We start from the raw sequence: 24,071 nt of genomic DNA, 5'->3' as shown, positions 1-24,071 counted from the left end.
TTAGAGAGTGGTGTGTCAAAGCTCACCAACTGTAAGAACAGCCAGGACCAAGTGCCAGTCAGCAGAACAGGGGCAATGAACAGACTTCAGCAGTGAGGATGCGCAGAGAGGACTCCATGTCTAACCCTGAATGGAAGGGGCAATGGAGAAGCGCATGCGCGTGCGTGCGTGCGTGCGTGCGTGCGTGCGTGCGTGTGTGTGTGTGTGTGTGTGAGTGTGCGCACGCATTACAAAGCCCATGCTGTTTAAGACACTTGGATCAAAGGGGGCTCCTTCCTCTGCAAACAGTTGTAACACACCAGAGTAGAGACAGCTGAGGCTGGGGTGGTTGGGGAGGTCTATGCCCACATCTGTCACACGCAAGACGAGGCTTCCACCGTCCTGTACTCAGTCACTATAGCTTCCTAGTTTATCCTTGCCCCCCCATTTGTTTGTATTAGCTTGGTTTACAGTTTGGGCTAAATGTATTAAAACTGCAGGGCCCCAGGCTCCAAATGACACTGTTAAGCCCCCTGCTGTGAAATGCCTCTGAGCTTCTAGCTGGCACTGCAGCTGTTGCCGGGATTAGGTTCTTTCCCTTCACTCCAGTCACTGTCCACGATGGTGGCACCTGTGGGCAATGGTGAGCCCCCCCCCACACACACACACTGTCCACGATGGTGTGCACCTGTGGGCAATGGTGAGCCCCCCCCACACACACACTGTCCACGATGGTGGCACCTGTGGGCAATGGTGAGGCCCCCCACACACACACACACTGTCCACGATGGTGGCACCTGTGGGCAATGGTGAGGCCCCCCCCCCACACACTGTCCACGATGGTGTGCACCTGTGGGCAATGGTGAGGCCCCACACACACACACACACTGTCCACGATGGTGGCACCTGTGGGCAATGGTGAGGCCCCACACACACACACACTGTCCACGATGGTGGCACCTGTGGGCAATGGTGAGGCCCCCCACACACACACTGTCCACGATGGTGGCACCTGTGGGCAATGGTGAGCCCCCCCCCACACACACTGTCCACGATGGTGTGCACCTGTGGGCAATGGTGAGGCCCCCCCACACACACACTGTCCACGATGGTGGCACCTGTGGGCAATGGTGAGGCCCCCCCACACACACACACTGTCCACGATGGTGGCACCTGTGGGCAATGGTGAGGCCCCCCCCCCACACACACACACTGTCCACGATGGTGTGCACCTGTGGGCAATGGTGATGCCCCCCCCACACACACACACACTGTCCACGATGGTGGCACCTGTGGGCAATGGTGAGGCCCCCCCCCACACACACACACTGTCCACGATGGTGGCACCTGTGGGCAATGGTGAGGCCCCCCACACACACACACACTGTCCACGATGGTGGCACCTGTGGGCAATGGTGAGGCCCCCCACACACACACACACTGTCCACGATGGTGGCACCTGTGGGCAATGGTGAGCCCCCCACACACACACTGTCCACGATGGTGGCACCTGTGGGCAATGGTGAGGCCCCCCCACACACACTCACTTGTCACTGTCCATGATGGTGTGCAGCCTGTGGGCGATGGTGACCACGGTGCAGTGGGAGAACTCATTCCGGATGGTCGTTTGAATAAGGTTGTCTGTCTCTAGATCCACCGCAGCTGTGGCCTCGTCCAGGACCAGGATTTTGGATTTTCGTAGCAAAGCCCTGCCCAGGCACAGGAGCTGCCTTTGCCCTATGCTGCAGCCAACAGAAGAAGTCACACATAAGCCCAGAAACCCAGAAGACTGGGGAAAACCTGTGGCTGGGCTCAGTCTCATGACCCAGGTCCGGCTCTCAACACCTCCCATTGGTCACTGTTAAAACCAATGTTTTTCAGATTTTTCTCAGAAGACTTACCAGAGAATCTTGATTAAAAAGGTTATATTTCTGGGTCTCCCTTTAGGGAACAGACTAGAGTTGTACATTTTTAATAAGCACTCCAGATAATTTTTGTATTGAAGCAAGTTTGAAAAAACGTTGACCCAGAAACAGTGGTTTGTGTTTGGCCATAGTGGTAACAACATTTCAAACCAACATGAATGCCCCAAGCTCGCTGCAGCAGTGTTGAGCCGACACTGTGGATCACAGGGGTGGCACTGAGTAGGACGCCCCGGTGGCGTCTATCTGTGGCCTTAGCAAAGCCTTCATTATTTCAATGTGTACTTCCAGTCGCAGGGCTAATTATTTGTTCAAGGCTTTCTGCCTTGATTAGAGACAAAGCCACCCAATGAGCCGGGCGTCTTGGTGTGAGATGCAATGTATGTGGAATTCAAATATACTTGCAAAATGCAAATAGCTTCAATTTGGTAAAAGCCGATAATGAAAGCTGGACCTCTTACTTACACAAAGGAGCTCTGGGAAATGATGTGAAGGGAAAATTTGGGAATTTGCTAATCACCCTTCCCTGCTGTGGTCATTAGGGATTGCATTAAACAGGGGGCGGCTAGACTAATGTTCTGTAATTCTCTGTAAGAGAATTTCTGCAGGAGACGAGAAGTCACCCGAGAGGAACCTCAGTGCATGTTTGTAGTGTCAGGCCAGGCACACTGCAGAATTACTAACCTAGCTGGCCCACACTCCTGCCCAGGTCAACTGGACTCGATGATAACAGGCACCACTGCAGCTGGCAGCCGCTTGCTCGTGCCCCTCTCCCCAACATTTACCACAGATATCGCGAGCCCTTTGTTCCTCCACTCATACATGTAAGTTTTTAACGCCCTACACCAAGCCTGAAACACAGGTCTGACTTCAAGGCCCTAGTAATAGCGGTGAAGACAAGAGAGGGGATGTCACTCTCACGTCCTGACACAAGGTCTCCCATGTCCCCTCTGCAGTGTGAGCAGCGATGCCATTTATTCCCCCATTATGTTTCATGTACTTGGAGGTCCAGGGCTGTATCTGTGTTATTCTGTGTCACCAGTGCCTGGCACACGGTAGGTGTTAATATGTACTTATTTGGCTGCATATTTGAATGGCCTTTTACATCAGGCTACACAGCTGTGTAAGCCTTGCTGGCTCCTGTCTGTTGCCAAGGGAAAGCAAGACGGATGGTATTCAGTACCAAGCCAGGAAAGTGCCTCCGTGGGTGAAGTCACCTTAGTCCTGGGTTCAGTTGGTCTGGGGGATGGTCTGGACACTGGGACTTAAGTTCCCTGGGTAAGTGGCTCAGTCTGCTTAGGAACCAGAGCTCCAAGCAGGTCTCTCAAGTTCCAGCATACACACAAGCCACCGGGAATCTTGCTAAAATGTAGGTTCAGAGTAGTAGGCATAGGGTCTGGGGATCTGTGCGCATATGCAGCTCCTAGGTCCTTCCAGAGCTTAGATTGGCGGTTCTCAATCTGGGATGCCTTCTCTAGCCTATGGGGATCTTCACGTCCCTGCATTCGGTCTGGGTTTCATAACAGATAGATAAGGCTCTGGTTGGACCAGGAAGCTGGCTATTGCTACCAAGACTCTGTTGAGTGCTCTATGGTACTCCACAATAGTGGCTGTAGCGAGCTGCGTGGAATCACACCTGATGGAGATGTATAATCAACTCCTGAGATGGCTAAGGCCTGACCTATGCTATGATCACGCAATGATCATCAGCTGCTTGCATATGCGTGGGCCTATGGGCAGTACCCACCTGGCAATCCGGGATTGGCAGCCCATGCCTACTTAAGGGCTGGGAGAGGGTTTGCCCGGAGAGAGGAAAAAAGGAGAGAGAGGAGAAGGAGAGAGAGAGGGGAAGGAGAGAGGTCAAAGAGAGAGGAAAAAAGGAGAGAGAGAGGGGAAGGAGAGAGGAAAAAAAGAGAGGGGAAGAGAGAGAGATGTGAATAAAGTCCTGAAAACTGCTGCAAGAAGAGCTCCGGGTGTTGCGTTTTTCTTTGCTGGTCGAGGGTAGACGTGACAAATGGCATTTGCAAGCTCACATGATATAATGCCACATGAAGGGCACATTTAATAACAAAGGTTTTCAAGTGCTTCCTAGCATTTTACATCTGTTTTATCATATTTTTGCTTTTTTTTTTTTGAGACAGGGTTTCTCTGTGTAGCTTTGGAATCTGTCCTGGAACTCGCTTTGTAGACCAGGCTGGCCCCGAACTCACGATCTCTGCCTGCCTCCGCCTCCTATGTGTTTTACCCATTAGGAATTAGATCTACACTATGTAAATCCCATAACACCAGACCGCATCTAACACAGGAACACAATGAGCAGTTCGCCCACATTGTGTCACTGCCTGTGGAAGAAGCAGGTTACAAGCCATTACCTCAGGTTGTCCCCACCCTCTGTCACTTCATGATATAGCCCAAGTTGCAGGCCATCCACGAAGGACTTGAGATGAGCCAGTTCCAGGGCTTTCCAGATCTCCTCGTCCGAGTATTTGTCGAAGGGGTCTAGATTCATCCGCAGACTCCCGGAGAACAGGATGGGGTCCTGCAAATTGAAGAAAGGCAAGCTGTTAGGGGTGATATCAATTCAGGGCATGGTCATCCTTTGTGGCCAGACATGGTCTGAGATGAACTCTCGGCAAGAAGCTGACTCATGGATGAGCTCCTCTCACACCTCCGAAGGCCCGGAGTGTCTGCGTCCGGAGAGCTGAGCACGGGGTAAGAGGAGTCCGTGGTTTGTAGCTGCTTTCTTCCACTCTGTATCTCCCTGTAGACATCCTGGTTTGCTGCCACATCTCTTTAGGAGATGAAAAGAAAATTCCTCCCCTGAAACAAACTCCTGCCTTAGAGATAGAGACTAAGAAGGTAGAAGAAGTGAAGGTGTAGTCATCCGACAAGAAGCTGTCTCCTACATTTTGAAGAGGTCAAAGAAGAGAATGTACCAAACTAACAAAACATGGGGGCTGAAGAGACGTTTGATGCCCAATCATCAAACCTGAGTTTGGACCCTCAGCATCCAATAGAAAGTTAAGTGTGTCCTCTCCAGCCTTATGCTCAGCCCTGGGAGGGAGGGAGGAGCAACCAGAGGATATCTGGAGTTGCTGACCACGGACCTCGCCAGAAATAATGCTCTCCAGAGGATAGGGAGGTGGCCCTGTGGATAAAGCACTTGCTGCTCTTGCAGAGGACCTGTATGCAGTTCCCAGTATCCACAGGGCAGCTCACCAACTGTCTTTAACGCCAGAGGATCTGGCGCCCTCTTCTGGTCTCTGTGAGAAGCAGGGCCACATGCAGCACATGCACACTCAGGCAAAATATTCATAACACATCAAATAAAAAAAATCTTAAAACAACATCAGAAAAACAAAAACGAAACAAAACAAACGGCAAGCTCCAGGTTCCATGGACGATCCTGTCTCACTGCAGTGGGGGAAAGTTACTGAGGAGGACACCTGACGGCACACACCAGACATCAGACAAACAAATCCTTCATAGGCGCTTGGCCACAGTGCTGAGAGTAGAGGCCTCCAAGGCAACTCTGACTTTGGTAGGGTCCATAGAGCAAGCCAAAGGGAGGTCTTTCTTGCTGATACAATAAATGTTCCGCTTGCTGGAAAAAAACCCGCAGCAAATTCCCTCCCCTATCTTTTAGCCGCATCAAATGGGGGATATAAAGCTTAATGGCTTCAAGCTTCAGCAGCAAAATTGCTACTGTTAATTACGAAGGTCTCAACAAACCGTGATGGGCTACGGAACCGCCAGATAATCATCTGCTCTATTTGACTGCTGCTGTGTTGCTGCCACCTACCGGCCAATTCTGGCAGCCACAAAGAAAGCGCCAAGTTCAGAGCTCTTCTTAGAAGCAGGGTTTTAGGGGATTAGTCTGGAATCCCGGTGTGAAACTGAACCCCGATAGTCAACAGGGTCTAGAACCATCTAGGAAACAGACTCCTGGAGGTATTTGAGAGGGGGTATCTAGATTGGGTAAACTGAGCCTGGAAGACACCTTAAACACCAGCCGCACTATTTCCACGAGGTAGGGTTTTAAACGGAGGCGAAAGGAAAAACACAGTCGAGCACAAGCTCTCATCTCTACTTGGTGGGTACACTCACGTTGCTATCCTTCCCACCACGATGGGAATCACCCTTCCTCCCGTAAGTCGCTTCTCGTCAGGTCCAGTGACAAGAAGAGTAACTAATGCAGCCATGCGAGATGTATGTTGGTTGAGTTCCTGTCAGTGTTTCTCTCCTGTGTGTGTTAGAGTAAGTTCTAGGGCTGACCTGGGGGATGATGGTCAGCTTCCCGCGAAGGTCGTGCAGTCCGATAGAAGCGATATCTACTCCATCAATGATGATCTGGCCGCCTGCAGACTCTAAGATTCTGAAGAGGCAGTTTGTGAGGGATGACTTCCCAGCTCCGGTCCTGCCCACCACACCAACCTGTGAACAGAGTTCGTATACATCTGGGTCACATGCAGTTCTTGGAGAAAAGTTACCCTGTATAGTCATACTGTGATAGCCACAGGTGGAACAGGAAGAAAGAAAGAAAGAAAGAAAGAAAGAAAGAAAGAAAGAAAGAAAGAAAGAAAGAGAAACAAAACACCTTATATCAAACATATAAAATGGCTTTGATGAGAGAAAAGATTTCCCAGATGTCAGAAACAAACGGTTCTCTCACACTCCTCCTCAGTAGCTGTGGGCTGAAAACAGTGACTGGAAAAAACGGACAAGCTCTCAGCTGTTGTTGTTGTTACAATTAATCTTGGAAATTATAGCTTTATTCCTTTTAATTTTTTTTAAGTAGAGGGAAAAAAACCTTTCCTTTGGAAAGGAAAAGCAGTAGTAACGGCATTTGTTGCCAAGCCAGATGACCCGAGTGCAATCCCTGGACCCACATGATGGAACAGCTATCCAATGCTCTTCACATCTGTGCGCGTGCATGCACACACGGGCACATGCAAACTCACAACATAAATAAATAAAATGTACTAACTTAAATTTTTCCTACTTCTTTTTTTGAAATAAAATTTAATTACATCATTTATCCTTTCCTTTCTTCCCTCCAAACCGTTACCAATCCATGATCTTTTACAAACCCATTGCCTTTTTCATTCATTGTTGCTACATGCTTACATGTATGTATATATATATACACACATATGCATATGAACACACATATATTCCTAAATATAACCTGCTCAATCTGCATAATGGTACTTGTGTTATGTTGTCGGACACGATCAGCTGGTGTTGAATAACCTTTAGTGTGCTCTTCCCTGGGGAAGACCATCTCTCCCATTCCCAGCATCCCTTAGCCACCTATGGAACACGTCACAGACTTTCGTGTCCTCCTTGCTCAGGAGCCATGCTAATCTCTGTGCCGCTCTAATTTCACTACACGTGCTGCTGAGGGAAGAGCTAGGTTTGTTTGTTTTTGTTTTGTTCTTCAGTGGAAAGAAGGAAAGGCTTGTCACCAGAAGAGAAACCTGGTTCTCAGCCTCCTTGTCGAGACTGGTTGATGTGTCCACATTAGACCCCAAACTGTGGCGAACAAGAGCTCTATAGGAAGGGTACTCAGCTTCACGGACCAGGAGAAACACTAGGTAATTCCCTCCTTATGGACAGTCATCTACACCATTTTTCTCAACAATTCCCCCTCCAGGCCTGATGCTCCCCCTTTCTTTCCCAGGTTCTTCACCACACATTATGCCCTCCGGGGATGGGCCAGCAGGGAGGCAGGATCCAGCCCGTTATTATATTCCTTACATGCTCCCAGACTGCAGGAAGTACCCTAACCTTCTCCCTGCACCCAAATGATTGTACCAGACACTCTCAGCTGACGAGGCCTGACAGCCGGAACTCTCCGGAGCTGTCTTCATCACCTACCTTCTCAGTGCTCTTGATGTGGCAAGAGATCCCTTTCAGTACCAGATCCAGCTCAGGCCGATACCGTACTTGATAGTTGTTAAACTGGATCTCACCTTTGCTGGGCCAATCTGCTGGAGGCCTCTTATCGGTCACCCAGGGTGCCTAGCGAAGGGAGAGGATGAGGAGAGGTGGGCACAGTAGCAGCTCAGCAAACAAACAGTTGTCATGAGACTCGTGTCACATGACAGAAAGGTAGCCGGGCCCAGTAGCTGAGTGAGCTGGGCTTTTCTCTTCCAGAGGGCTCTAAGTTTATTCAATGAAGAAGGGCTATCCTGCAAGGTTGCTCTATGAATTTCCAGAAAGACATTGCCATTTACTAAATCATTTCCTAGTCTTACATTTGAGGAGATTAAGTCCTTTGAGTTAGAGTAAGAGAGGCTTTAAAACGACATGATGGTGCCAGAGAGATGGCTCAGAGGTTAAGAGCACTCATAGTTCTTCCAGAGGTCGTGGGTTCAATTCCCAGCAACCACATGATGGCTCACAGCCATCTGTAATGAGATCTGATGCCTTCTTCTGGTGTGTAGGCAGAACACTGTATACATAATAAAGAAATAAATCTTAAAAAAGAACATGATTAAGGTGGGTGGTGGTGGTGCATGCCTTTAATCTCAGGAGGCAGAGGCAGGCAGAGTTCTGTAAGTTCGAGGCCACCCTATAGACTCCAAAGCTACACAGAGAAACCGTGTCTCAAAAAATCAAGGCGGCAGGGTGGGGGGTGGGGAGACAACACTAACCCACTCAAGATGTTTTTAAAAATGAAAATGTCCTCTCAGAAGAATTTCATGGGATTCTTCTGAGTCTCACTAATTCTTACCTCATTTTCCACATTTATGTATTCATCTATTCTCTCAACAGCCACAATGTTGGTCTCTGCTTCTGACGTCATCCTCACCAGCCAATTCAGGGTTTGTGTGATCTACAGAAGAAAAAAATTATACCAAACACACACACAAACACACACACACACACACCAAAACAAAAACAATGGGAAAAAAACTGAGAAACTAGCTCAGTTAATCAGCTGTAGCACAAGGTAAACTGGGAGGTTCCTTTACATTCAGGACTGTGGTGATATAAAGACAATTCTTATTGAATTCTTATTTTCTTAGCTGAGAAATAAGACCCGTGCACTGACTGGCTGGGTAACAGTTGAGTGCTAACCTACGTGGTGCTCACAAAAGGGCAATGTGAACTTTGAACAGTTCCGGGCTAAAGCTCGGCTGAGGAGGCCAGCTCTTGGTAAGGTGGTACCAGAGTTCAGGTCTCCTGCAAACTAGCGCTATTTATGGAACTGTTGTAGACGGCACTCTACAGATGGGGGATACCATGAGGAAAGACTCGGGGCATGAAAAGGCTTTCAAAAACGCTGCCTTCTGTCTCTGACCTCACGCTTAGCCATCAAGGTGGGATAGCCCTATGGACCCCTGTCTCCCTTTACACAAACTCTGGATGTCTCCCCGCTACCACGCAACCGTATCCAACCACCAATCAGAGATTCGTCATGGTGCAGGCCAGTCTACAATACAAGGACCACTCAGAGAGGAGCTTCTTTCAGGAGAGGAAACTGGAGTTTGCACACCTGCACAGGAGTTTTGGGGAGGGAAGGCCAGCTAGAGAGAGGAAGGCCCACGATACAGGATAGGACCATGGTGACTTCGAGTAATAACTTTGTATGGGTTGAACCACATGTAACTGTAGTTACAGAATTAGACTTTACTTTCATCTAAGGGTGTCCTGACTCTGCCTTGGCTGTCCTGGAGGAGAAAGGGAAGTGGCACAAAGAACCAAAGTGACTCTGGAGAACGACATTGTTTGGGGTGCGCTATCATGGGCCTCATTGATGTCTAATGAAGACAGTCCGATATCTATATCGGACATTTGTGGCCATGCAAACCTCTGGGACAGTAGCTGTAGTGCTGGCCACTGCTCAGATGCTGGGAAGTAAAATACCAGCGTGCATCCCTGCTGTGCTGGGCACTGCAGCGAGAGTCACACGTGTTTCTCTCAGGCTCCCTATAAGAATTTGTTTTACTTGGTCTGTGATATAAGAGACGCCAACTCAGGAGTTTTTTGTCCAAAGGATTTTCTGATTACAACTATATTATTCTGGATAAGAAATAATAATCTTTGTTGATTAGAACCAATGAAGAAGGCAAAAAGATAAGAAACCATTAAGTAGAAACATATAAAAATTGACTTTTTGAAGTCATAAGAACAGTAAGAGTTGTGCCCGCTTTGCCAGACAGTTCTGGTGCTCACTTAAATGAGGTAAGGAATGTACCTATGGGTAAAGATGTGGAGTCAGGGCTTGAGCCCAGTCTTCCTAGTCCTTTTGGATGAGAACTAATAAAAGACATGGGTTTTCAGACTTAGTTTAAGATTAACTGACTTGCTGGGTGGTGGTGGCTCATGCTTTTAGACCCAGCACTCAGGAGGCAGAGGTGGAGGGATCTCTGAGTTTGAGCCCAACCTGGTCTACAGAGTGAATTCTAACATAGCCAGGGCTACACAGAGAAATCCCATATCAAAACAAACAAACAAAACAACAACAACAACAAAGGAAGATCGACTTAGCCAAGACTTCAGACTTACATTGAGGGCATTGGACAGAACAAAGCCCACAGCGTCCCCGGTTAAGGTATCTTTATAGATAACCAGAAACAAGGCTGAAAAGAAGACAACCAAGTTTCCAACCAGCTCCAGACGAATTGCAAGCCACCTGTAGAGCAACGGAACCAGAAAGAGAGGTGTCATTAGTCTCTACTCACTCATCTGAACCAGGAACTGGGAAGCCCATAAAACACTGGGGACAGGGATGGTGGAATCAGGGGAGCAACAGAGAGGGAGAGCAGTGAGAGAGATATCTTGATAGACGGGGTCACTATGGGGCAAGGGAGAAACCTGGACATAGGGAAATGTGCATCAGTCCATAAGGATGACCCCAGCTAAGACTCCTAGCAATAGTGGAGAGGGTGCCTGAGCTGGCCTTCTCCTGTAATCAGATATGCAGAGGGATCCACAGCCAAGCACTGGGGTCGAGATCCTGGAGAGCAGTGGAAGAGCCGGAGGAGGGATTATATGAGCATGAGGGTTGGGGGATGGAAGGGTGATCCTAGATTATGATGGGGAAACCCACAGAGATAGCTGACCCCGGCTAGTGGGAGCCCATGGACTCTAGACTGACAGCTGAGGAATCTGTATGGGACCGAACTAGACCCTCTGAATGTGGATGACATTTATGTGGCTTGGTCTGTTTGTGGGACCTCTGGCAGTGGGACCAGGATTTATCTCTGGCATATGAATTGGCTTTTTGGAGCCATTCCCTATGGTGGGATACCTTGCTCAGCCTTGATGCAGTGGGGAGGGGCTTGGTCCTGCCTTAACTTGATGTGCCAGGCTTTGTTGGCTCCCCATGGGAGGCCTTATCCTCTCTGAGGAGTGGAGGTGGGGAGGTAGGAAGGAGGGAAGGAGGGGAAACTGTGTTTGGTATGTAAAATGAATAAAAAATTAAAATAAAAAAATCATTCTTAGAGGGCTTGACTGGTATACTGTGCTCTTAGGAGCTACCTCAATTTGATCTAGAAATACCTAAATTCTTAATAACCCAATAAGTTGACTTTTGAGGGAAATAAGTAGCATTTTAAAGGGTCTAAAAGAGTTTTCTAAACTAAAGGAATCCTACAATGCAATATTCCCCAAAGTACCAAGCTATAAAAATTAAATAGGGTAAGCGCTGAAAATAAAACATACAAATTCATCTAAAATATCCTTAGACATTATGGAGGAGATTCTGATTCAAGGACCACATATGAGCTAAGCATCTGCGTTTCTTTTTCTTTTCTTTGAGACAGACAGGGTGTCACTATGCAGCCTTTGGCTGGCTCAGAGCTTGCTGTGGAGACCAGGTTGGCCTCTAACTCACAGAGATCTGCCTGCCTCTGCTGGGATTAAAGCCCGGAGCCAGCAGCCTGACAAGCAGCTGCGTTTTTAAATGAATGGTGATTGCATTTGATTAGCATAAGGAAGCAAAGGCCTAGTGGATCCACAGAGAGCTAGAGTCTGAGTACCTGTTTCAAGTGGAGAAAAACTGAGAGTGGAAACAAGTTAGGTGTGAATTGGTCACGGGGAGATAAACTGAACTTCCTAGGGAACTGAGGGATGCATAGTTTAACATCATTCATGAAAGTTAGCCTTCTCAAATCAAATATACTTAGCTAAATTTGTATAAATAATTCTAGCAGGTACTACAATAAGGATCATTGGGTTTACTCAGAAGTCTTTCCTTCTTGGACAGTCTCTAAGAAATCAAACCTCTGTCTGAGCTTGCAGTGTGCCAACTAACTGATCCTCACTAGCCTGCCCTTAACATCACAAGGTCTCCTGCAAGCCACCTAGGGATTTTACCTCCCCTAACCTCTTTCAATGGCATACCTAACTGCTTGCCATGGTCTATTGATTCCTAGTCTGCTCGGGTAACCTTTTCTTTTCTTTTCTTTTCTTTTCTTTTCTTTTCTTTTCTTTTCTTTTCTTTTCCCCCTTTTTTATGTTTTTACTTATTTATTTTCTTTCTTTTTTAAATACTTTGTTTTTAATTGAGTTATACATTTCCCCCACTCCTCCCCTCCTTCCTCCCCCTCCCCTCCCACCCTCCCTTTTCATTTCTGGTCACCAATGTTTTCACCTACAAATCCCTAACTCTCCTCACGCCTCTGCTTCTTCTGTCGCCCTAAAAAGAATGCCATGACTATGAAGAATCTCAACTAGACTCTTGGGAAACCAAACAGATATTGTTCAATTCACCCGGCACGTGCACACTACTTGAGTTTCCAGATACTCACAAATGTCACGTGACTTTCACCGTAACTGTAAGACATGTTGTATTCTAGCCATTGAGAAAAAAAAAAAAACATTACTATTTTCCTAAGAGAGGCCAAGGCAATTTGCCTAACTTGGTCGGTGGAGACCTGGGATGGAGAACCTGTCTCCAACTCCAAAGTTTGTGCTTTCTCCTTTCTACTTAAACAACATGAGAGGCGTGTGTGCATGTGGTCAAAATGAACTTTATACCACTGGCTATGCTGCCCTCCGGTGCCAAAAGTCAAACATGCAAAACCCTGAAACAAACCTTGGAGGAAACCCTTAAGGGAGGCCTCACCTGTTGGAGGTGATCCAGGAGAAGACGCATTTCTGGTTGATGTCGACCAGTTTCTCGCTGTTGGTTAGGAAACGCTGCTGGTGCTGGAAAGCACGGATGACGGGCAGACCCGAAACAGTCTCGCTGAAGTGAGAATAGATTGGGGACCTGGTGACAGAGTCCAGTCTTTTCAGCTGGCGGGAAGTAGCCACATAAAACACCTGAACAGAAACACCAAGGGTCAGCTAAGTCACACAGCCATCAAGCATGCGTTTACTTCTTTCTTTCCGGCCTTGGCCCGACATTTGTCACTTGATGACTGTGGCTCACATCCAGACAGGAAGACTAGCACGGCGGGGAGCAGAGGGAGCTGAACTGAGGTGACTCCACTGCAGCCTTAGAGATGTGCGTTTCTAACCCTTGGGAGGAGCTGGGCTGTCAGACTCATCTCTTTCCTCAGCCCTTCACAGGCTATCCAGACAGAAATTTCTGGACTGGCTAGAGAAATGGTTACCAAGACGATTTTGTAAAAGATGCTGGGACACAAGGAGTATATAAAGTAGGGGAAGATGGTTCCGTAGTTAAGAAAACTTGTTGTTTTTGCAGAGGTCCTGGGTTCAGTTCCCAGCACCCACATAGTGGTTCACAAAGTCTGTAACTCCAGTTCTGTGGGCACCAGACACGCAGCTGGTATGCGTGCATATAACACAGGCAAAACATGCACCCACATAAAATAAAATAAACAAATCTTTTAAAAATAGTAGAGAATGCTGAAGTTGGGATTAAAATGGAGATTGACCAAAACTGTGGCTCCATGGTGTGTGGTAAGGGTAATCCTGAGGGCATGCGGAGCGTCGCGGTTCGTGAGAGAATGCAGGCAAATGCCCATAGGTGAGAGGCAAGGTGAATAGGTTCGCGGTGCTAAAGGGACCTGTGAGAACTTGTTGAAGGAAAAACTGAGCATTTGAGAGTCAGACCGCAAAATGCTACGTCTCAGTTTCTGCATATGGTCCCACCTTCTTTGACGATTTGTTACGAACAGCCAAAAGGCTCTTGAGAACATGGCTATGTACTTGCAGAACTCTACGCGGGCACTGTAGAGTTCCTGTAAGTTCATCACACAACCCTCCCCCCCCCCGGTTGGGTGGGAGGAGGGGGCTGGTGAGATGGCTCAGTGGGTAAAAGCTCATATCCTGCAAACTCGACAACAGAGCTGGATTCCCAGAACTCACATAACAAAAAGAAAACTGACTCTGCAAAGCTGCTGGCAGACGTCCACACACGCACCTGTGCACACTGACATACAGCACACACATGCACACACACACAACACGCCAAATAAAATTAATCCATTTTAAATAAGAAAGGCAACTTGCAGCAAAGCAATCTCTTTATAGCCTCCTTTTTCCATAAATTTTTATTTGGGAAAAAAGAGAAAAAAATAAAAAATTATTCTACTTAGTCCAGTCTTCTGGGAAGATTGTTGCGCTGGAACTTGCGACACCCACAGACATGCCAATGAAACTAGAAACATCCTGAAGTGAAATGAGATCCAGCCCCCGCATAAGGACATCCCCAAGTAGTTATGCCCTTTCAAGACAAGGGAAGCAGCAGCCCACACAATCCACAATCCCCTGGAAATAACCTAACTCGTGTGTATGTGGTGGGGTGCTGGCTGTTTTTGTCAACTTGATACAAACCTGGACATGTCTGGGAAGAGGGAATCTTAACTGAGACAGTATCTCCATAAGATTAGCCTGTAGGTAAGTCAGTAGGGCATTTTCTTGATTTATGATTGATGTAGAAGGGCCCCACCTACTGTGGCTGGTACCTGGGCAGGTGGCCCTGGGTGGTGAAGGGAAGCAGGCAGAGCAAGCCATGAAGAACAAACCCATCAACAGCATTCCTTTATGGAAGGCTTCAGTTCCCCTCTCCAGCTTTCTGCCCTGTTTGACTTCCTGGCCTGACTTCCCCCAGTGTGACGGATGTGACCTGAGAGGCAGGAGCTGAAACAAACTCTGTCCTCCCCAAGCTGTTTTGGTCATGGTGAATATCACAGCAACAGAACCCTAAGACAGGGGCCCTTATGGAACTGTGAACATGTCATCTCTCTTCTCTCTCTTCCTCCTTTCTTTCCCCCTTCACCCCATCCCATCCCCTCTCAGTGCTAGCCAAGTGTCCTGCCACCAAGCTATATTCCCACCCCTCAAACAGTCTTGAATCCAAAACACATGTCTCTCACTTAAGTTCTCCGGAGAGCAGTGTAGGGTGCCATATGCTGTGGTCCACACTCACTGACGCTGGCAATTGAGCTTTAGGTAGCCCCCGGGCTTTCCAGGATGCTGGGAAGAGTGACCAACAGCAAACACAAAAGAGCCTCAACAACTTCAAAACCAGAGCGGAAGGGAGACCTAGCTGCACCCAAGCTTACCTGAACAGACACATAAATGATGCCAAGGGGAATGATGACGACGGCGAAGATGGGAGTGGCCATGCAGATCATAACGAGAGTGCTGATTATGCCAAACAAGCACATCACCCAGCTCCGCAGAGTCTGGGGCAGCAAGTCGTCCACAGTGGAGATATCCTGCAGGGCAAGGAGGAGAGACGGTGAGCCAAGGACTTCTGAGACATTGCTCTTCTTCCTGGCTCCCGCTGGAATGCACGGCTTTTTTGTCGTTCAATCTCCTCAAGTCACCCCTGTGTAATAGATTCTACTGGTCTCTCCAATAACTATCCACACTTCTGTGAATCCCTTAGTTTTTCGAATTCTTCCAAATATATCTGGCAATAATCTTCAGCTTTTTCAGTTTTTGTGCTGGATTTCCACCCTTCATCCTCTTCATTAAACCACACTCTGTAAACTACCAGAGCCTCTCGGAGAAACCCCCTAGCCAAGTCAACTCATTACAGCTTGTGATCCTAGTGCCCAGGAGAGCGTCCAGCACATAACAGGCCTTGAAGATGTTTATTTAAACTCTGTCCCACAAGCTTTGTCTCCACCTTTACTTAAGGACCCCTCATGTGCTGGGAAGCTGTTTCCTCTGCCAAACATAGGGTTTCCAGGAGCGAGGCAAAGGGGGCTGAATGCATCTCCTGACTTCTCAGTGTCCCAAGCCAGGAACCCAAGGTAAACAACGGGTTTAACCACCACACTGTCTTAGGTCATGTGAAATAAGTTGGGAAAACTAACAGAGGGGTGGATGATTTGGAACACACTCAGAAAGCCTTGCTTATATCTTGGGTTGTCCTTGCCCAGCTTTCCTGGAGGATTATATTAATTCTCTATATTAGTTATATGTGCGTACTAAGGCAAGTCCAAATTATTTCTGGAATTTCCCATATTTGCCAGGGATGCTAGCCTCCCAGGAGAGTTCTGAATTGGGCATGACTTCTGAATCTAGTTCAGCTCCCAAGTTCTACATCAGCATGCAGATGTTAGCCACGCCCAGGGCTGGCGAAACCCTCATTAGCTGTCAGTCCGACGAAGATCATTTTTGATCCCTACTTAGGACAGACTCTCTACCTCTTTTGTCTTCCTTTCTCTCTTCTCTTAAGGACTTAGTCACTGTTTCTGGAAGACCTCACATCAAATTTCCTCATAGGCCTGAGATAATACCTCTCCAACAAAACTTACTATATGATTATGAGTTTTATCTTTGAAGTAAGTAGAAGTAGGCAGCAAATCTGACTGTAGCCCAACTAACTCACAGGAAGCCCTCTGTGTCCTTTCCCAGAAGATGAACCATACATATTATGACATTAGAAAGACTAAAATGTTTATAAAATTCTTCTGAGAAATATCTTCATCCAAAGTGTGTGCCTTTTACTTTCCACTGACCAGCAGATAGCCTATTTAAGCAGTCTCCAATGACATGTTCACTATTTCTACCCTGCAGGAAGAAGAGAACTGGGAACGGCCACCTGTCTACATTCAAAGCAATTGCTCTGTCCCCAGGTCCTCACTGAAGGCTATGACGCACCCTTCACGTAGCCAATGCAAGATCAAATAACCAATGACCCAGAGCTATTTTTATATCTTATAGAATGTTTCTTCCCTTCCTTAAGACCATAACCAAAAGCTGTGCTGAAGGGGCTTTAGAATCATTCAGAATTGCCTGGATCCTGCCCCTAGTCCTAAAACTTCCCTTTCAGATGTGTTTAAATGAACCAGTGAAATAGGTCTACCCATGAAGGGAGCCATTTTCACATCTCGTGGCACTAGGCTCGTTGAAAGGACTCAACTGACGGTGGGAAAGGAACCTATGCAGATGGAAACAGTGTCTGAGAACACAAATACAGATATCTCGGCCCAAAACTCAGACCCACCTCAGAGGTTCTCGAAGCATCAAACGTAGAAGTTTTAGGAATGGAGGCTAAGGAAAGATTTTTCCTACGGTTCTTTTTTATTAACTTTATGAACAGTGAGTGTGTTTTCACTTATGCTTTTCTGCAGAATGACCCTCCTCTCCCCGCTTCTACTGCCCACTCCCCTCCCCATGACAGCCCTCACTATTTCTCTTACTGTAGTGATTTAACTCAAGTCTCGCCTTTTCTGACATTTCCCATCCTTGCTATCCAGGCTGAACTAGTATTCTTTCTCTGCCATTCCTCTGTCCCTGCAGGACACCTCTGCACATGCTATTGGTGTTTTTTAATCATATCACAATCCTTCTTTTCTTTGATTTTTCCCCTTCACTAGAGGGTGAGCTACTGAAAGGCCAGAGATGTTCACCCCTAGGATTCTTGAGACCTCACAAGAAGTATCTCAGAAATATTTGCATGCTAAGTAGATCAAGAACTCAAACTGCAAAGTTGGGAGAGGACTCTCTTTTATCAAAATTAGAAAGACCCTCAGCATCTAAGCACCCCAATGTGTTGAGATACTTACACCAGCAAATCTGTTCACAATCCGGCCTGTGGGAGTTGTATCAAAAAAGCTCATGGGTGCTCGAAGGATGTTGATGAGCAGCTGCTTGTGCAAAGTTTTTGACGAATAGTTACAAGCAAACACACTCCAGAGAGTTGCAGCAAGCACAAAGATGCCTGGAAATAGAACCGATATGGTCAGCCCCATGCCACAGACTCCTGGGGATCTGTGCCTTGGATACAGCAGCAAAGGATTTCCTGAGTTGGAGGAGATTTCCAAAGTCCATGAAGATGTCTCCTCTAGCCATCAGACATACCTTGTGCCATTCCCAGAGCTGCAAAGACTCCAATTCTCATGTCCCTCTGAGAAGTTGGATAGTTAGAGCCATTCAAGTGTTGAGAGTCACTTGTCCAAGCACTCAGCCAGAGGTTAGATCCAATAGAAGAAACAGAGTACAATGCAAATCCCAAGACGATAAAGGTTATCGAGCACCATCCTACTGATTTTAGGTATTTCATGTAGATGGAGAACTTTACCTGCAAAGACACCATCAACAATACCCTAAGGGCTTTGGGTAAGATGTTATAGAAAACTAACCACAAGGAGGACTGTGCTGGCTACACAACTTGACAACTTGACAGAAGCTAGAATCATTCTTGTCAAGGGATCCTCAGGTGAGAAAATGCCTCCACCAGACTGGCCTGCAGAGAAGCTTGTGGTGTGTTTTTGGGTTGACAACTGATGTGGGTGGCTCAGGTCACTGTGGGCGGTGCCACTGCTGGGCTGTAGGGCTGAGTGCTATAAGAAAGCAGGCTGAGCAAGCCATGAGGCACAAGCCAGGCAGCAACCTTCCTCCATGGCTTCCGCTTGAGCTCCTACCTCCAGATTCCTGCCCTGCTTGAGTTCCTGCCTTGACTTACCTCAGTAATGAGCAAGATCTTACATTGGAAGTGGAAGTATAAGATTAAAAGAAGCAAACTTTTCCCCACAAGCTGCTGTTAGTTACGGGGTTTTGGCTCACTAACTCGAGAAGTGATGTCCCCTGGAAAAGTGGGAAGCAGCGTTTAATAGTCTGTGATCATCATTCCCACATGTGGCCAGGATAATATATCAATGCTAAGTATGATGCGAGGTGAACATCCACCAGGTTATGAATAAGCATTTAAATGTGATGAACAAAATACATAAAACAGAGTGGAGAGGTCAGAATTTACTAAGACCTTGGAATTTGTGGCTTTAAGTTTCGTTGATTTGAGTCAAGTGCTCTGGGTCTGATGTATGAGTGTTTCCTAGCACCGACAACTGTCCTTCAGATTAATTTTGTTGTTCTCCACACATAGAGTAGAATCAAACATTCATCCTTCATTCTTTTTTTTTCTTTTTAAAAGATTTACTCTTTATGTATATAGGTGCTTTATCTGGATGTATGCAGGTGAATGAGGAGAGAGCATCAGGGCATCTGACTGTGAGCTGCCATGTGAGTGCTGGGAATTGAACTCAGAACCTTTGGAAGAGCAGCCTTAACTGCTGAGTCATCTCTCCAGCCCTGAGACATGATTTTCTGGAAAGTCTCTGTTTCTGTTTGCATTTAAACACTGAATTTGAAGATCTGCAAACATGTTGCTCTAGTAGATACGTGTTTAAGTTTCAACTAACTTCCAAACTTTTTCAGATTCCAAGCCTGATTCCCCCTCCCCTCCACTAACAGTACTTTTCTGCGTGTAGTGTTTACCTTCCCGGTTTCCATAAATTCTTTCTTGATTAGCTTTTGGCCTCTCACTAGTTCTTCCTTCTCCTTCAAGGCAGTCACATTCTTAATCTTCATGGAGTTTTTGAGGGACTTCCTGTGCCTGCCACTGGACCTGGAGCTGAGGAAGAGAAAGGAAAGCACCCTGAGCAAGGGGACACTTCCCAAGGACCTTCCCACAAACAGGTGTCACAGCCACTCTGCGGGCATGGCATCGAAGGGCTTTGAGAGCAGAGGGCTAGAGAACCACCATGGCCCTAGCCCTTCCCCCACCCAAGGAAACAAAGAGCCAAGAGTGTTCCTGAGATACATTCTGTGTGGAGAGAAGGTCCACGCGGAAAGAAGAAAGACCAAATAGGACTAAAGAAGCTGTAAGAGTTGCCAACCGAATACATGGGCTACCTGTGACTCAGTGTTCGGCGAAGGCTATTTTCTCTTTTCATGGTCAAGGAAGCTGCCTCCTCGGGGATTTCCTCCACATTTGGTATCAGCCCAGAGTCATCATTGTCTTCCTCACTATCATCATTGACTAAGGAGACATGTTTGAAGTTAGGGAATAACACAGGACTCGCAACACTGTGACTAAGGAGAGAAAAATCCTCCTGCATCGTGTTGATCGAGGGAGCTCAGACATATACACGTTAGAATATTCAACCTCATAAATTCTCACTGAGAATGCAAGGATAAAGAAGGGATGGGTTCATAATCCACCAGAAGAGAACGGTCAAAAGGAGAAGGAAACCTCCGGAGCTACCTAAGTTCCTTTGGAGAAGAAACAGCTTTAGAGATACAGGAATAAGCTGCAGACACCATCCATGGCATCAACCAAAGAGAGTATTAAGAATTAGAAACACTCATCTTAAAGTTCAAGTAATTCAATGTACTTTTGTTAACTGAAGGACTTAAGAAAGCATTTGAAAATGAAAGGAAGTAAGGTCTGAAATACAGCATGGGAACCGTGGAAATGCTGATGCAAAGATCTCTAGAAACTCCGCCTCCTTGACAATGAGAATGCTGGGGGGTGGGGAGGTGGGAAGGGTTTGCCAAAACCACAACTCTTTCCAAGACTCTGAAATCAACCAAAATCAAACATCTTTTTTTTTTTAATGACAAACTCTTGGTAATTGGAAACCTTGCAGTACTTTAATATGTCCCATTTCCACCTCTCCTCAGCTGATATAGCTTGTAAACCAATCATAGGAATTACGATAGAGTAAGTGGGTTTCGCACTGCCCATAACAACCCTATCCCAGGATAACCTGAAAACTGGCTTTCATGTACCAGGAGGCACCATGCGGCTTCCAAGGAAGGGAAGCAGCCAGTAGTCCTACCCAGCTACGATGACTATGAAATACAACAGTGACCAGCACAGCATGAGAGCCCTAAGGGTGCAGAGTGGCTTATACACCTTTGGCAGTAACCGCCAGCTCTCTTATTGGCATTAAGGCCCGTTCAACAAGAGGGAAATTGTGCCTGGTACTAGAAACCTGTCCACCTGGGTCAAGTGAGGTCATGGATCTCTGCGGAAAACCTACAACCACAATTTTACTAAACCAGCATAATCCCTAACTGCATTCTAAATATCTATCTTTATACTCACAGGTAAGTGTAGTTCTTACCCCTTATCCAAGACACTTTTCTTTGTAACAGATGGAGATCATTAACAAAAATCACAACCAATCAAAATGTCGAGAACAAAAGATTGTGTGGTGCCCATTCCCAACTGATATATCTATAGCACAACTCCTGCCACTAAGGCTCAAGAGTCATTGCAGAAGAGGGAGGAGAAGGGTTACAAGATCCAGAGGAACAGGCACACCCATGAAGTCTCATGAACACGGCTGCCTACACAAGACCTGAACAATGACAGCACCAATGGACATGCTGACGTGGAAGAGGGAAAGCCCATGGGGCCTCAACTCTAGACAAATAACTCCAGGCAATCGGAGAATGCTGAGAGCAGGAGAAACGGTCTTCAACAGGGAAGAGCTCCCCGACTGATTGTCTAGGTATATACAGGTATAGTATATAGACCAAACAGACTCTATTTATGTATTTAGGAATATATATGTATAAACTTATATTCCTCTATCTATTATATATACATATCTATCTATCTATCTATCTATCTATCTATCTATCTATCTATCTATCTATCTATCTATCTATCTATCTATCTAATACAAGAATTAAAAAGAGGCCAGGTGTTGAGAGCTTCTGGTAGCACTGGCTTTACCAGAGGCCACTGAGAAAATACAACAGATGACAATTAATGATTCAGGTGTCAACCCACCAGATGAGTGACGCTCTGATGGAGAGAACCTCATCAAGCAAGGCTTACAGGGCCACAGACTCTGAAGACTGTTTGCTTCTGTCTGTAACTTTTCTCATGTGCCACGATAAACAGCCATGGGTATTTTTCCCACCACCTGTATGTTTATCTCATATATATATTCCATCTGCTGGGCACACATATAGCTGTGGATGGTCAGGAAGAGGATTTCTGCTTAATCTGTAAAATTCCGATGAATAGAAATAATACTAGATTTTTTTTCATTACTCAGACTAACCTAGAGAAGGAATAGTATTCTCAGTCACAGAGACAGCCAATTTTAGACTTCATAACTAATTCAAACAAACTGAAACTTGAGTAAACAGAAGCCTGGCATTCCTACAACTGGGTCTCTGACACCATTGCTTTTCTTTCCATAGGAATTACTCACCCCAACATCCATTGTACACTCTGAAGTGTCTGTTGGTTGCATATCAGAGGTAGGGGAGTAGGAAGTACCACTCACTTGGCCTAGGCATAGTTTCAATTTCTGTGTTTCTTTACAGAGACACAGAACACAAAGGAATGAAGTTTGAAACTCTGGGCAATTAGGCCCCAAATGTAGTTCACTGGATACTAAATAGTTTAGGATATAGATGCTGGTTTTCCCTCCCACTGGGACACCAAGTTCCATCCTCTTCCAACCCTGCTCACATACCTGTGGCCTCTCCTTCCGGCCCGGAATGCTTCATGAATGTCTTTAGATTCTTAGCAAACACTCCTTTCTTGCTCAGCAGATCCCGGTAGGATCCTTTCTCTAAGACAGTGCCATTCCCCAGAACTATAATCTCATCCACTTGGGGAAGGAAGTGAATGCTGTGAGTCACCAAGATGCGAGTCTGTAAAAGTCACACGGAACCGCTCTGATTACTCCATGCCCACCATCCTCCCTGGATTGCTCTACAAAGGGAAGAACAGACTTGCTCATTCACACCGGGGCTTTGCATCAGAGTCCAGCCCCAACGGCGTGACTCTTTTTACCTTATGTTCTCTTCCCAGGATTTCATCTTAAAACCTTATCCTGCATGTGAAATGAGATGGACTCGTGGATCTACTCACAGTTATTTTCCTGCAGTGTCAACGGGGTTTGCCTGACACACGCTCTCCTCCATGTTCCTGAATAACAAGACTGAGCTAAGAGAATCCCTAGGACCCATACCCATTCTTACAGACAGATAACTGGTTAACAGTCCCTTCTCGCTTAGGTTGTCACTTACCAGCTCACCAACTGTATAAAAAAGAACTGCCCAGATCTTTCAGTAAACTAGGGATGCTTGGGATAAGAAACATTATTTTTATTCAGGCCTTCCTGGCACCTTGTATTTCTATTCTGATTACTATGGTTTGAAAGAAAATGGCCCCCAAAGAGAGTGGCACTATTAGGAGGTGTGGCTTTGCTGGAGTAGGTATGACCTTATTGAAGGAAGTGTGTCACTGTGGAGGTGGACTTTGAGGTCTCATATACGCTCAAACTTCCCAGTGTGATACAGGGACCACCTCCTGCTGCTTGCAAGATATAGGACTCTCAGCTACTTCTCCAGCACCATGTCTGCCTGGATACCATCACGTCCTGCCACGGTTCTAAGGGACTGGGCCTCTGAACTGTAAGTGAGCCACCCCAATTGAATGTTTTCCTTTACAAGAGTTGCTGTGGTCATGATGTCTCTCATATCGACAGGAACCCTAAGACAGCTACTGACACAGGAACTCCACTCACAGAAAGACTGATTGGCCAACAGTGAAGCTGAATTAGCACACAGGGTTGTAATGGGCTTTGGAGAGGTAACCTAAGTCCCTGCATTTGCCCTCCACCCTACAGTCCAACAGCATCTAGAGTCTTCCTGAGGTATCCAGGGGATATTCATCCCTTCTGTCTCCACTCAGAGCAAACCCCTGGTTCCTTTCCCAAGTCCCTTGGGAAGACATGAGTATTCCTCCGAGGGTTCCACTGTAGGTTGTGCCGACAACCTTGAAAGTTTATTTTTTCAACAAACTTGCCATAGAATAGATGCCAGTTCATGAGTGAATAAAACCAAGAAGGTCTTAAGGACAGAAGGTGCGATTAGGAAGAGGAGGAAGAGTGAATTTATACAGACCAGACCCATTGAGCTAAGATAGAGTCAAAGGGTCTTGGTAGGACAGCAGGTTGCCTCATCAACTCT

At 46.6% G+C, this 24,071-nt stretch overlaps 1 protein-coding gene across 1 annotated transcript in view; it reads right to left on the bottom strand.

Moving 5' to 3' along the window:
* Positions 1-24,071, bottom strand: part of Abcc2 (ATP binding cassette subfamily C member 2) — a 60,322-nt gene that overhangs the window by 3,164 nt on the left and 33,087 nt on the right. The window contains exons 19-31 of the mRNA XM_075974151.1: positions 22,568-22,748; positions 19,980-20,106; positions 19,563-19,698; positions 18,147-18,366; positions 17,852-18,006; positions 15,392-15,547; positions 12,982-13,181; positions 10,419-10,545; positions 8,641-8,742; positions 7,782-7,925; positions 6,177-6,335; positions 4,274-4,440; positions 1,527-1,721 (exon numbers count right to left, since the gene is read on the bottom strand). Coding sequence (XP_075830266.1) covers positions 1,527-1,721; positions 4,274-4,440; positions 6,177-6,335; positions 7,782-7,925; positions 8,641-8,742; positions 10,419-10,545; positions 12,982-13,181; positions 15,392-15,547; positions 17,852-18,006; positions 18,147-18,366; positions 19,563-19,698; positions 19,980-20,106; positions 22,568-22,748 — 2,069 coding nt within the window. The remainder of the gene's footprint in view (positions 1-1,526; positions 1,722-4,273; positions 4,441-6,176; positions 6,336-7,781; positions 7,926-8,640; positions 8,743-10,418; positions 10,546-12,981; positions 13,182-15,391; positions 15,548-17,851; positions 18,007-18,146; positions 18,367-19,562; positions 19,699-19,979; positions 20,107-22,567; positions 22,749-24,071) is intronic.

Source organism: Microtus pennsylvanicus, chromosome 5 (assembly GCF_037038515.1).
Source record: "Microtus pennsylvanicus isolate mMicPen1 chromosome 5, mMicPen1.hap1, whole genome shotgun sequence".
Classification (NCBI taxonomy): domain Eukaryota; kingdom Metazoa; phylum Chordata; class Mammalia; order Rodentia; family Cricetidae; genus Microtus; species Microtus pennsylvanicus.
Note: the sequence above shows the minus strand (reverse complement) of the source record. Positions and strands in the feature narration are given on the sequence as shown.